Genomic DNA, 13,969 nt, shown 5'->3' on the forward strand with positions numbered 1-13,969 from the left:
CGGTTAGCCAACTTTAATTGAAGAAATAATTCTTCAATTTAAAAAAAAAAGTTACATTAGTTCAGGCGTGTAAAACTGACCAATCACAAATATACAAGAACAAATGCATGTACACACCCAGCCGTCCGAGGAGAGGGGATCTCTCTCTGAATTGCCTTTCCCGAGGTTTCTTCCTGTGTCCTTTCAAGTTTGTTCTGAGGTCCATGGGGAGTTTTTCCTCGTCTTCTTAGAGAGCTTGGGCTGGGTACCTGTTCCTGATTGGATCTGCAAGGCCCACTGTCACACTGGTTTTCTCTGGGTGCTCCGGTTAGCCAACTTTAATCGAAGAAATAATTCAATAATTCTTCAATTAAAAAAAAAAAAAAAATGTTGAATTAGTTCAGGCGTATAAAACTGACCTTGCTCCTCACAAATATACAAGAACAAGTGCGCGTACACACCCAGCAGTCCGAGGAGAGCATGAAAATCAGATCAAATAAAAAATTTGCCTTAAAAAATAATTTTTTAAAATAATGTCACGTTTGTCATTCAGCTGTTCTTCAGAATTTAAAGTTTGTTGTAAAGCTTTAACCACACACAGGTCATTTCACTGCAGAACTCGTGCTTTTACTTTGGATACTTCAAGTACCTTCAGCAGATTATACCTTTACTTAATTAAGAATGAATTGAATGCAGGACTTGTACCAAAGTGTTACATAGTTGTATGTATTTGTACATAAATGAAGGCTCTGAGTACTTCCTCCACCACTCATCTAATACTGACTATTGAAAAATGACATGTCATCATAAAAATCAATCATTTCTTTAAGATTTCAACAGTATTTGTCCTTTGCCACTAAAATGTTGAGCTTTTAAGGCTTTCTTATGTGTGCTGGTCATGTAACCATGGCAACTACAGGAGCCACACCACCCCACAGCGACGAAACGATAAGATAGCTAACCACTTAGAGGACTCTGAATCATACACCTTATAATACTAGTTATCAAATATCTTTAGATTTTAATCCATGTAGCTACATTTCTGTTGGTCCTAAAGCTCTGCATTCAGAGTCAAGTGAGCAAAAATAATTTCTGTTAAATAAAATAAAACGACAACAACATGAACAACTGTGTGTGTGTGAGTGTATGTGTGTGCACGCGTGCCTTGCTCTGTGACTGGCTGCAGCTGTGTCTCAGCTCTCTCAGGTGAGTGCAGGTGGAGCTTCCTGTCCTCTTCTCCTGGGAGTCTTGTGTGTCCGTCGCTGTCCGAGGTGCTGAACTGACACCAGCAGAGCTGCTACCTGCTGTCTCTGTCCAGGGAGATGAAGCTGTGCTGCTGCTGAGCTCCGAGGAGCAGCCACCTATTTACCTGCTGTGTATCTGTGATTGTCCACCCGTATGACACATATGGATGACTGGATAGATCTACTAATCTATGTAAAGCTGCAGTCATTGAACAACACTACACTTTGACTGTAGTATCATTCCTGTCCTCTATCTTTGAGTTCAGAAGAATCTGTTTTGCTGTAGTGGTTTTGTCCCTCTGACATGGCAGCTAGAAACTAACTGTGAAGTGAAGGAAAAGGAAATGCAAGAACTACAGAAATGGGAAAATAAAACAAGCAATTATAAAACTAGAATTTAATCATAAAGTCTTTTAGCTAAATTGTTGTCTCCATGAATTATCCCTCCCAAAGAACAGACAATACAGAAAATTAAATTTCAAGTAAACTTTAACTGGGGAACCACCAAGGAAGTCACAAAGTGGAAGCTTCTATACAAAAAACAATATGGCGATCTTGGTGTTACAAATTTTAGGGGAGTTTCATCCTCATCACAATACATAATGAGTATTTATTGTAGCAAGTCTAATCACAAAGATAAGCAACATTGTATTTAATTTTGTCATTGATGTTTTTATATTTCACTATTCGGGGGCTTCATCAACAACCCAAAGGCTCTTCTAAGAGCCACTGCTTCCTCTGAAAAGCTTCATTCCACATTGATTTGTTATAGTAACTGTATCAAATAAAAGTGCTCAGAATTCTGTCACTTATTCATTCAGGTATTTTGCTCTTGCACTGAACTGAGGTGTTTGATAATCAGGAAAGTGATTCTAACTGAAGAGACTGATAAATCCATTCCAGCGTGTTGTGCAGTGCGATTGCGGTTTTTCATAATCAGTTTAGGATTGTAATAAAATGGCTGTGTTCAGGCATGTGAATGAACAATATCTTACATTGATCGAGTTGCATATGGGAGTAGTTGTTTCAAGGAACAGTACCATCAATTAAGAGAAAGCCATGGATGAGACATTAACAATGAATATAAACTTGTAAGTGTAAGATGTGGGTTATCACCGAGTTCAATAGGAAGATAAGAGGAAGGGAGCGCTTCTAGTTTGAGGTGTGTGGCCCTTAAAAGGGCCTTTGGTTTGGATTGTGAGCAGAGACAGCTTAACCTCCGAAGCCGTACAGGGTGCGTCCCTGCCTCTTCAGCGCATACACCACATCCATGGCGGTCACGGTCTTTCTCTTGGCGTGCTCGGTGTAGGTGACGGCATCACGGATGACATTCTCCAGGAAAACCTTGAGCACACCGCGGGTCTCCTCGTAGATCAGACCGGAGATACGCTTGACTCCACCGCGGCGAGCCAGACGGCGGATAGCGGGCTTGGTGATTCCCTGGATGTTATCACGGAGGACTTTACGGTGACGCTTAGCGCCTCCTTTACCGAGTCCTTTACCTCCCTTGCCTCTTCCGCTCATCTTGTAGCTTGTAGTTTACTGCTTCAAGTGTGCTGCAAAGAGCCAGGCATGCGCAATATAAACCTTATCTGCGGACGTAATAGAGAAGACATGGCGCGAGCTTCACTGGGCGGTGCTTCAGTGGTCATTAGCAGCTGAAAGAAACCATTGTTCCTTTTTCATTATCTTTGAAAATTAATAATAGATTTTAAAAACAAACGATCGTAGATATGAACTGATGAACCTCTCGTTATGTGATGCTGTGTGGGGAGAACAACCTGAATCACTCCTCTGTCTCACATATGGTGAACTGTCCCCATGTGGTTGAGAGACTGGAACATTTTGTCCGTTTCTCCTCATGGATCATTTGCTAAGTTGATCTTTTATTTACTGTGGAAAGTTCTGCTCACAGAAAATCAAAACTCTTTGCTTTCTTTTCATTTGCCAACAAGATTGGTTTGTTTCCATCAAATCCGATCCGAAGTAAATGTGAGTGGCTCCAACATGTCTGTGTGGGGGGCCGGGATAAGAGCGAGGCACAATAAACATGCGCGGGGACATATTTTCACGCGACCCCTATTGTGTAACATAGAAATGTTATGTTTCCAGTAGGCTACGATAGGGGTAGAGAATAGTTTCACACTGATGGTTGTTATACATTCGGGACATTATCAGAGTTGAAAACGTTTCTTCAGGCAGGTGAGTATCCCTCTCGTAGAATGTGATGTATTGTTGTGGAAATACAGTATCGAAAGTCATTAAAATGAGCTCAAGTGGAGCAGTAAGTAACTGCACAATACTGCTGTAGTATTATTAATACATCACTGTACCTTGAATCAAAACTACGGGCACGATTGTGTAGGATAAAGACCTTTTATGAAGCAGTGTGTTGCTGATAAGAACCTTTGTTTCTGGATAGCAGGTTTACAAATTGCATTTCAAATCAGTTCAAGTTCAGGGGGAAACAGAAGCCGGTGCCTGGTAATCAGATCGAAGATTTCCTTTTTCAAATGGCTAGTGTAACAGATGCACACAGTATAACTCATTAAAGAACAGTTGATTTCATCACGATTTCCATGTTAAACAACAGTTAACACAACAGATCATCGTGGAATGAAGCTTTTCAGAGGAAGTGGTGGCTCTTAGAAGAGCCTTTGGGTTGTAGATGTCAGGATGAGTTTACTTGGAGCTGGTGTACTTGGTCACGGCCTTTGTTCCCTCAGACACGGCGTGCTTGGCCAGCTCACCGGGCAGCAGCAGGCGGACGGCGGTCTGGATCTCCCTGGAGGTGATGGTGGAGCGCTTGTTGTAGTGAGCCAGACGGGAGGCCTCACCGGCGATACGCTCGAAGATGTCGCTCACAAAGGAGTTCATGATGCCCATGGCCTTGGAGGAGATGCCGGTGTCGGGGTGGACCTGCTTCAGCACCTTGTACACGTAGATGGCGTAGCTCTCCTTCCTGGTCTTTCTCCTCTTCTTTCCGGTCTTGGTGGCTTTAGATACCGCTTTCTTAGAGCCCTTCTTGGGCGCTTTCACGGGATCAGGCATGGTTACTGCAGTTTCGAGATCAGCTCAGACGATCTTACTGCTGTGAACGCGGTATATATATGCGCCTGCTGCAAATGACACTGTCCCGTTGCTCACACAGGATTGGCTGGGTTGTGCTCCAGACTGAGCATGCGTCGCACAAGTTACCATCCCAAACCAGAAAGCGGGTCTGAGCAGATGTCTTTAATGTGGGACGTGTTTTTTGGCGCTTTATGTTAACAAAGGCGATGACTCTGATTTAGATCATTCAGACATCTGACTATTACGATCACAGACTATAAAATACTTCACAAAATAATAAATGAAAGAAAAAATGTGGGATAATCTGTTTCAGGAGTCTCCCTGGAGTGCTGCTTTATACCCTCCAGCTATAAACCCTTTGACTACAATAATTAACTCAGCCTTATTTTTATGGAATAGCATTTAAGTCAATATTGAATAAATACATATATACTTAGATAACACTTAGCAATCAATCTCTGTAGTATCAAAACTAAGGGCAGCACTTTTTAGTGCCGTACATTTATTTCTTCTACATTAATGGACCTCACATATTTCTCTTAATTGTTAAGTGATGCATTGTAGCGCGCTGCTCTTCACCATCAGAATCAGAATCAGAATCAGAATCAGAATACTTTTTTTTGTTTTTGTGCAAAGTAGAAATAGAAATATAGCATGAATGGAAACGAGAGATAAGGATATAAATAAAATAGTAAAGTAGACAATAAAATAAACTAATAAAATAGACAATCTCAAGTGTTCATCGTCGATATCAATGTATATGCATCTGCTCCTGGATATGTATCAACCCAATACATACGTGTGTGAGCAGCAAACAATGAGGACAGCGTTCAGGATCCTACAGGACCCCTCACACACTCTGTTCCCAGTGTTTGAGTGGCTCCCCTCAGGACGCCGGCTCCGCTGCCCGGGCTGCAGGACACAGAGGAGGGGAACAAGGTTTGTTCCCAGAACTGTTCAACTCCTCAACTCCCAACCATCCCTGCCCCGCTGCCTCCCTGCTCTGGACCCTGGACCCCCCCATCCCCCCATCCCCCCTTCCCCATCCTGCTAACGGACAATAATCTACACACATCCCCACTATATCTTTACATATTTATAGTATTTATACGGACATTCAATCTACCTCAGTACCAACTTGCACCTTATGTAGCTCCTGCTTATATTCCTTATTCTATTTATAACCTTTTATATTTTATACCTTTTTACATTTTTATATATATTTTTTTAATTTAATTTAATTTTTTTTATTTTAACTAGCTTACCGTTCTGTGTTTTGCTGTATATCTGTTAAATGTTGTATTGTGTACAAATGCTCCACTTGCCTTAACTTGAATTGCCCCCCGGGGACAAATAAAGTTTTTTGAATTTGAATTTGAATTTAAATACATTACAACTAATGCACAATGACCCACATTGATCATTTTCATGTTTTGTTGTCTTACTTGCATGCGGTTCACAGTCTCACTGTTGATATTTTCCCAGTTGTTAACACTAAACCGAATAGAGTTATATCACACATGATAAAAGTTAAACTGTGGAGGACTGGTTAACTGATGATGGGTAAGATCCCCCTGTGAACCCTCGGGACAACCTGAGACAGGCACAGCCACAGAAACTTGGCATGTTTGCCGTTGGAGGACCCACAATGTGCAACATAATATCTCATGTTCTTTCACGAGAACACGAGACTTGATTCAGAACAGTATAGATAAAATCCTGCAGAGCAGAATGATGCAGTATTGAGGAAGGCGTAGTGTGTGCTTTGACTTTCAGTGGTGCTTGTTTATTGATAACTGTGACTGGGGGGGACACGCTCTCCAACACATTTTCTTTATTGTCTGATGCCCCTGTAGGATGTTGAAAACACTGATAATGACTGGACCTGAGACAAAACAGCATGACACCTGAATGAGAATTATAGTTACATTTGATTAAGCTCAGCTAAGCTGAAGATCTAATGACAGACTGTGTTGCAGATTGATAGATAGAAGAATACAAACATATTAAAATAATAATTAAATATTAAGGTTTAAGTAAGAGGTTCAGTAAAGGTCATAAAAAACAGGTTAGGTCAGGTCAGGGTTTAAAAGAAACAGCACTGGTGTGTGACAGTGTTCAGGTGGTTTCTATAGGTGGTTGCTACATGGGAGTGGTTGTAAGGCACCTTGCCACTGTGCACTACCTCAGTAACCTCTGCGGGACAGAGGGCAGAGTCTCCCCTGAGTCCTCCAGCACTTCCTCCTCCACAGCCTGACTGTGTCTGCAGTCGGGTCAGCGTGGACGCCATCATGGAGCTGTTTGCCACAACCTGTTCTTTTGCAGCCACTGAAGCTGCCATCCTCTGAGCCTGCTAACACATGTGATATTCATGTAGTCCTCCTCTGCTGTCCTCTCTGTCCACACTGTCCTAAACCCCACTCAAGTCCTTCTGGTCTGCTGATGCATGTGTGACCAAACTGGACCGAGGCCTTACTGCACTGTGGATATGATAGATTGAACCACCCTTGAAATGACTAAACCTCGTTGAGACCTCCTTCACCTTCCATCACCAGATATTTCACTTCTGCAACAGCAGAAAAGTTGGAGATGTTCTTTAAGGAGACGTTGCCTCAAAGCTTGTAATAGTTGGCTTCCAAAGGTCACAATCGAGAGTTCGGATGACACCATGGTGATGACATCAGATCGACATCAGCTGAGCAGAGGTGGAGAGGGTCTCTGGGTGACCTGAGGACCTCTACTGGACCTTCATCGCCTCCAGCTGGGTCAAACAGACACACCAGCAGCCATAATTGAGACTGTTGTTACTCCAAACCGAGTCAACAGTTTCTCTAATATACACGTCCGGCCTCCAGGCAGGGCCTGTTACTTTGAAGTGACAACAGCTTCCTGTGAATCCTTCAGTTATCAGCTCCCTTTATTTTACCTTGACAGATAAATACATAAATATTTATTTTGTTTGTTTTTTTGTTCACAAGAAAGTAAAAACTAGCAGATATCTAAAGAAAACACGGACCAGTTTCTTCTCAAACAACTGTGACAAAATTATGGTTTATAAGGTAAATTTCTTTATGCAGGTGATCAGCTGGGGAAGTTTCATGGTGACATAGTTCAGTATTTGACCCTATGCACCTGCACTGTCTCACTTTAAAAATGGCCTCCTAGAATGTATAGGTTCACAGTCTGGTATATTTACACAAGAAAAAGTCGACTACTGGATAGAGACAGCTGTTAGCAGCTCTGTTGATATCAGTTCAGCATCTCCGACAGCAGAGATGCTGACACACAATATTCCCTAAAAGTCGGCACCTGGAACACTTGTGGAATCCAGTTCCGTAATTTCAGGAAAGAAAAAATAAAATATCTGTTTGAGAAGGACTTCGACATCATGTACATCTCAGTGATTGTGCAAAAAGTGTAATTTCCATAGGCAATACTAAGGCTGATGGTGTTGGCATATTTTAAGAGATATCATCCCTGGCAGACTTCTTTTACTGGATTGTTTTTTATCACAGTGAAAAATATCATTATTATGCTTCATACTGCTCCAGATAAATGTAAGAAGTGTCAATTATTAAAAAGACTTGAAGAATGAACTATGATAGGTTCTGGTTTTATTTTATGTAGAGATTTCAATACAATAACTCAAGAAATTGTTCAAACTGAGTCCTGAGGTTAAACTATCGAAAGATGCAAAGCAAATTGATGTTTGTTGAGTCATTTGCCCCTTTGGAAGCGAGTTTACTAGGTTTGATTCAAAATTCCACAAATATATGTCCTCCAATTATAAAGTTTTGAATTGATTTTTTCTGACTGTTTGTTGGTTAAAACAATACACAGTAATTAGAAAGATAACGATTTGATGACTGAATGTAAAATATATAAACTGATCCAATTGAACATTCTAGTTAAATCTGACACTAAATCATGGGAAATACTAAAATACAGAATTAAATAGAACTTAAAATATGAAAGCAAAGAATTAGACAAATTCAAGAATGCAGAGTAAGATGCACTAATGAATTCATTTAAGTAAAACAGATTAAAGATCAACTAGGCTACAGGTGTAAAACAGTTAAACATTAAGACACAAAGACACTCAATTATGTGTTAATTTAAAATATATATATACACACACACATCAGAAATAGATATGAGAAAATATTGGACCGGTTTTCACATTTACAAAAATTGGGTAACTGGACATGTTTTTAGTTTCTTGAAGGCGTTTCACCTCAACAACAGTGCAACAGGAGGAGGATCAAAACGGTAGATCCTCTGCCTTTTTTCTGCAACTCAGGAGTAGGCCTAGTAAAAGTAAAACATCGCACCTATTTTTAAATAACCGGTAGGTGAAAGTTGATGTAGAAGTTGTGAAGTAGGCTAAAATATTGAGCAAGCATTGAGTTTCTCTCTCGTACAAAATTTGGAAATCAGCTCTTTAAATAAAGAAAGTGTGTGGCCCTTAAAAGGACCTTTGTTGTTGTAGATCTGATGAATTATCGGTTTAACCTCCGAAGCCGTACAGGGTGCGTCCCTGCCTCTTCAGCGCATACACCACATCCATGGCGGTCACGGTCTTTCTCTTGGCGTGCTCGGTGTAGGTGACGGCATCACGGATGACGTTCTCCAGGAAAACCTTGAGCACACCGCGGGTCTCCTCGTAGATCAGACCGGAGATACGCTTGACTCCACCGCGGCGAGCCAGACGGCGGATAGCGGGCTTGGTGATTCCCTGGATGTTATCACGGAGGACTTTACGGTGACGCTTGGCGCCTCCTTTACCGAGTCCTTTACCTCCTTTGCCTCTTCCGCTCATTGTCGCTGGTCAGAGTAAAGATACTGAAAATTTCCCAAGTCGAGTCGAGAGCGAGCGAGCGAGCGAGCGAGCGAGAGTTCTTGAGCCTGGTGGGGCAGCTCAGGGCGTCCGCCCTTTTCTACCCATTGTAGTGGGTGGAGCTTGGTGAGCGGCAAGAGGTGGGAGGAGCAGGACTCTGGAGGAAGGAGGACGTAAGTGAACCAAGGCAGGGGAGAGAGAGAGAGAGAGAGAGAGAGAGAGAGAGAGCAGGAGAGAGAGCGAGAGCGAGAGAGACAGAGAGAATAAAAGAAAATAAACAAAATAAAATAAAGTGCTCATGTGTATTTAGTGCAGGCTTGTGTGTATTTGTGTCTTAAGTGATCTATTTGTGTTCTATTCATATGTTCATGTGTCCGTGTGAGTGTTTGGTGGTCTGTGTTGTGTGTTTTTGTGTTGAGTTACTTGGCCATAGAAGAGGGGGGATCAGGGGATGGGGAGGGGGGGCTTCAGCTGGAGGATGAATGACAGGGGGGTGTTGACAATTTGTTTGGCTTCTTGGATGGTTCTCTGGAGGGCAGGGTTGTTTATTGCTGTACTTAAATATCTTCGGGCTATTGCTTGGTGTCTCTGTCTGATGGTCTGGATGCCGGTTATTCTGTGAATGTAGTGATTGCTGATATAGTTTGGGAGACGGTGAGCCAGTTTTAGTGCTTTATTTTGTATTACTTGGAGACGTTGTATCTGGTTGTCGGTGAGGGTGATCCAAGCGGGGACGGAGTATTCAAACAGGGGTCGGATGTAGGCTAGATAGACTTTGATTATTGTTGAGGGTGATGCGCCATGCTTTCCACAGAGGGCTTTGAGATGGTTCAGTCTGATGTTTCCTTTTTGTTCCAGTTTTGTGATGAATTTGGTCCAGGTCATGTTGCTTTGAAAGGTTACTCCGAGGAAGGTTGCTTCGTTGCTGATGCTGATTTGTTGATTGAATAATGAGAGATTAATGTTGTTGCGCTGTAGGTGTTGATTTTTGGTGAAGATGACACATTGGGTTTTGACGGGGTTGAGTTTGATGTGCCACATGCTTGACCAGGTTTCTATTTCTGTTATGCAATGTTGGAGTTTATTAGCTGCTAGTTGTGGAGATTTTGAGCTGGACCAGTAGCAGAGATCGTCGGCAAACTGTGAAACTTTGGCTATGGTGGCTGCGGGGTAGTAGATGTCTGAGGTATAGATGAGAAATAGAAGTGGACTGAGAACTGCGCCTTGTGGTACTCCTGCTTGGGGGGTGAATGGTGTTGAGATGGCTGAGTTGACTTTGACCTTGATGTAGCAGTTGTTGAGGAAGCTGGAGATGATGGATTGGGTGGGTTTGGGGAGTTTGAGGTTGGTGTCCAGTAATCTGTATATGAGACCGTTATGCCATACTTTATCAAATGCTTTTTCAATGTCGAAGAATATTGCTAGGGTGATTTGTTTCTTATTGAAGTTTCTGTAGATGTCTTCGGATAAACGGAGGATGTTGTCTGTTGTTGCTCTGCCTTTTCTGAAACCTGCTTGATGGATACCGATGAGACCTATTGATTCGATGTGATTACTGAGTCGGGGGGTGATGATTCTTTCAAAAAGTTTTCCGATGTGGCTGAGGAGGCTAATGGGGCGGTAGCTGGTGACGTTGTGGGTCTTTGCCGGGTTTGTGGATCATGGTGACGAGTGCAGTCTTCCAGGGTGAAGGGAAGTGGCCAGTGGTGAGGCATGTGGTGTAGAGCTGCCCAAGGTGCTGGAGGTAGGTGACTGGTGCTTGTTTGATAAGTATGGTGTGGATGGTGTCTTCTCCCGGTGCTTTATTTTTCATCTTTTTTAGGTGCAGTTGTATTTATTTGGTGGTGACAGGCCTTGTGAGGGGGTGGTGCTCTGTGGGGGGGTCGATTCTATTTGTCTGTGATGATTTGTGTTTTGTGATTTCCTTGTCCACCAGGTCTTTCCATGTGTTGTCAAAGTGAGTGTGTGAAAAGTTAGCCCTCTTTTCCCCCAACTCGCCTGACATTTTCTGCACCATTTAAATGGACTACTGTTTATTACATGCACGCACGCACACACACACTTACACGCATACACACACGGAGCTTCGGGCATTTGTAATTACACGCGGCGCCGGCAACCGCGGCGTAATTCATTCATGCGCAATCACTATTTTACACATCTTTCAGTTACTCACCAAACTTCTGCCAACATCATAGCGGACGACGCGGTACCCGTCGATTCGGCTCCATAACTCATTTCATTCCGTTTGTCCATACATCATGCACGCAAACACCAACAGTACATTGATAACTTTCACTTTCACTTCCTGGTCCCGCATCACTTTGCTTCCCCAAGGAACACGAGTCCCCCGACGATGACGAATTTATTCCCGGTTTGGGACAGGGGAAAGGGTTGCTTTGAGTGGGGGAAGCTATGGGTACATTACAAAATGTTTAACTATAAAGAGATGTAAATATTATTTAATCATATTCATTAATAATAATAATAATAATAATTAATATATTAATATTATTATTATTAGTATTGGAACAGCTGTGGGTGATGGGTAAAATATCCATTGAATGTCTGTACCTACAAAATACCTTGTCACGTTGGTTTCTTCCAAGTAGAGGAACTGAAGGGCTATTTAAACCCAGGGTTTTCTGCCTCAGGGTGTGGGAGTCTGGAGAGAGCAACTTGCCGAGAGGTTGTATTGAGAGAGAGAGAATTGAGTCAGTGCCTTTAACGTTGAGGAACCGGTGGGTTCATGTTTTTTTGTTTGTTTGTTTGTTTTGTTTTTGAAGTTTTCTTTTGTTGCCATTGGACTGGAACACCTATTTTTTTTGTTTTGCACTGTAAATAAATCTGCACTTTTCACCCTCATCCACGTTTGCCATTGCTGCGTTTTTCACCTCATCACCACCAAACCTCAGTGTGTCTTGTCGCCACCATCCTGTGTGGACGTGGGCTGCAAAGTCCATTCTTCACAGTTGGTGTCAGAAGTGGGATCGTGGCGCCCTCAAGGACACTGAGAAAGAGGCCAGGAAGACAGGGAGAAGTACGGCAAGCGATGTCGTACGGACAGCTGGCCCAGGAGGACCTGCAGGAGCAGGAGGAAGAAGGAGCCCGAGGAGGGGAGCCAGGGGTTGACACTGGTGGGACACTAGACCTCGCAGATCTGTATAACATCATACAGCAGTCCCTGCAGACCCAGGAACGTGAGTCATTCAAGCAGGAGCAGAGGTGGCGAAATGTGCAAGTGCAGCTCAACAGCTTTCGAGATGAGCTGGAGCAGAGAGGTGTCGGAGGTGGAGTGCAACCACCAGCAGCGCCGCCAGCAGCCCTACAGGCACCAGCAGCGCCGCCAGCAGCCCTGTGGATGCCTGCAGCTCCACCCGCAGATCCGCAGCTGCCTGCTGCACCACCAGTGGTGGCGTCTCCAGCGACGTGGACCAGAGCAGCCGTGCCAAGGCTGGAGGAAGGGGACGATGTGGAGCAGTATCTGACCACCTTTGAGCGACTGGCTACAGCCTACAGGTGGCCCCAAGCTGACTGGGCTATTTTCCTTGTGCCATATCTGACCGGTAGGGCACGGGCTGCGTATGTAGCCATGGATCCGTACGACGCAGTGGAGTACAGCAAGGTGAAAGATGCCATACTAGCAAAGTATGAGATAAGTGCAGAGGTGTACCGGCAAAGGTTTCGAGAACCAAACCTGCAACCGGGGGAGACGCCGAGGGAGTTCTACAACAGGCTGAAGGACTTATACCACAAGTGGATTAGGCCAGCCGAAAAGACCGTTGAGGAGATTGGGGAGCTCCTCATTTTGGAGCAGTTCCTGCACTCGCTGTCTCCAGAGGTGAGGGTGTGGGTCAAGGAGCATGACCCACAGACTGGACACAACGCCGCAGAACTTGTTGACTCTTTCATGGCTGCTCGCCGTGGAACAAAAGACTTCCGCCAGCAAGGCTCCAGCAGACCGATGATTAAGGGTAAGTCTGTGGGGTATGGGAGTGGAGTTGGTCCTAGGTATAGCGAGCAGAGCAGGGGTCCAAGCACCAGATATTACCCACCACAGCACAACCCTCACGCCAGACCTACAAGCCCACCTATAACCAGAACCCCCATGAGCAAAGACAGCTTTGTTTGTCACTTTTGTGGTAAGCCAGGACACCTCATCAGAGAATGCCCAGTTAAGAGAGCAAGAAGTGCTAACATGTGCTCAGGTCCTGGGACTAGAAAAGAACCCTCATATGTCGGCAAGGTACAGACCATAGAGGTAACAGTGAACGGCAGGCCAGCAAGGGCTCTTCTTGACACTGGCAGCACCCAGACTCTCGTGCAACCCCACCTGGTGGATCAGCCCGAAACGCTGACAGGGGAACGCCTCAGAGTGTGCTGTGTCAACGGAGATGAGCATGAGTACCCTATAGCTGAGATTTGTCTTGAGGTACAAGAGCAGACATACAAGCTTAAAGCGGGCATTGTCAGAGGGTTGAGCCATCCAGTTGTCTTGGGTCAGGATGTGCTCATACTGCCAGAACTGGTGCAGTCTACTCTGCCAGTGAGTATGGTTGCTACCAGGTCTCAGACAAAGACAGAGACCCAGAGGCTGTTAGAGATGATGCCATACAGCCAAGAGGAGATCAGTTCTCAGGAGAAATGTAAGGCTGTAAAGACCCGTCAGCAGCGCAGACGAGAAAAGCTGTTGGGCACAGTTCGAGTTATGGCGGACTCAGAGCCAGAACCTCTGCCCGTTGTGAGGGAAGATATCTGGGAAATTCCCCATGATTTAAAAGAGCTGCAGAGGCAAGATGAGTCCCTAAAAGAACTCTTCAGTAAGGCTACAGAGGTT

The 13,969-nt window shown here is 44.0% G+C and overlaps 3 protein-coding genes across 3 annotated transcripts; all 3 read right to left on the minus strand.

Annotated features, from left to right (window-relative positions):
• Nucleotides 1-2,386: 2,386 nt before the first annotated feature.
• On the minus strand, nt 2,387-2,781 carry LOC140999629 (histone H4). The gene has a single exon (XM_073470133.1). It carries the CDS (start codon nt 2,745-2,747, stop codon nt 2,436-2,438), a length of 312 nt encoding a protein of 103 aa, XP_073326234.1. The 5' UTR covers nt 2,748-2,781; the 3' UTR covers nt 2,387-2,435.
• A 799-nt stretch (nt 2,782-3,580) lies between these two features.
• LOC140999572 (histone H2B 3-like) lies at nt 3,581-4,284 on the minus strand. The gene has a single exon (XM_073470045.1). The coding sequence runs from the start codon at nt 4,272-4,274 to the stop codon at nt 3,906-3,908; it is 369 nt and encodes a 122-aa protein (XP_073326146.1). The 5' UTR covers nt 4,275-4,284; the 3' UTR covers nt 3,581-3,905.
• Nucleotides 4,285-8,765: 4,481 nt separating this feature from the next.
• On the minus strand, nt 8,766-9,114 carry LOC140999613 (histone H4). The gene has a single exon (XM_073470108.1). It carries the CDS (start codon nt 9,112-9,114, stop codon nt 8,803-8,805), a length of 312 nt encoding a protein of 103 aa, XP_073326209.1. The 3' UTR covers nt 8,766-8,802.
• Between the last annotated feature and the right edge of the window lie 4,855 nt (nt 9,115-13,969).

Source organism: Pagrus major, chromosome 1 (assembly GCF_040436345.1).
Source record: "Pagrus major chromosome 1, Pma_NU_1.0".
Lineage (NCBI taxonomy): Eukaryota > Metazoa > Chordata > Actinopteri > Spariformes > Sparidae > Pagrus > Pagrus major.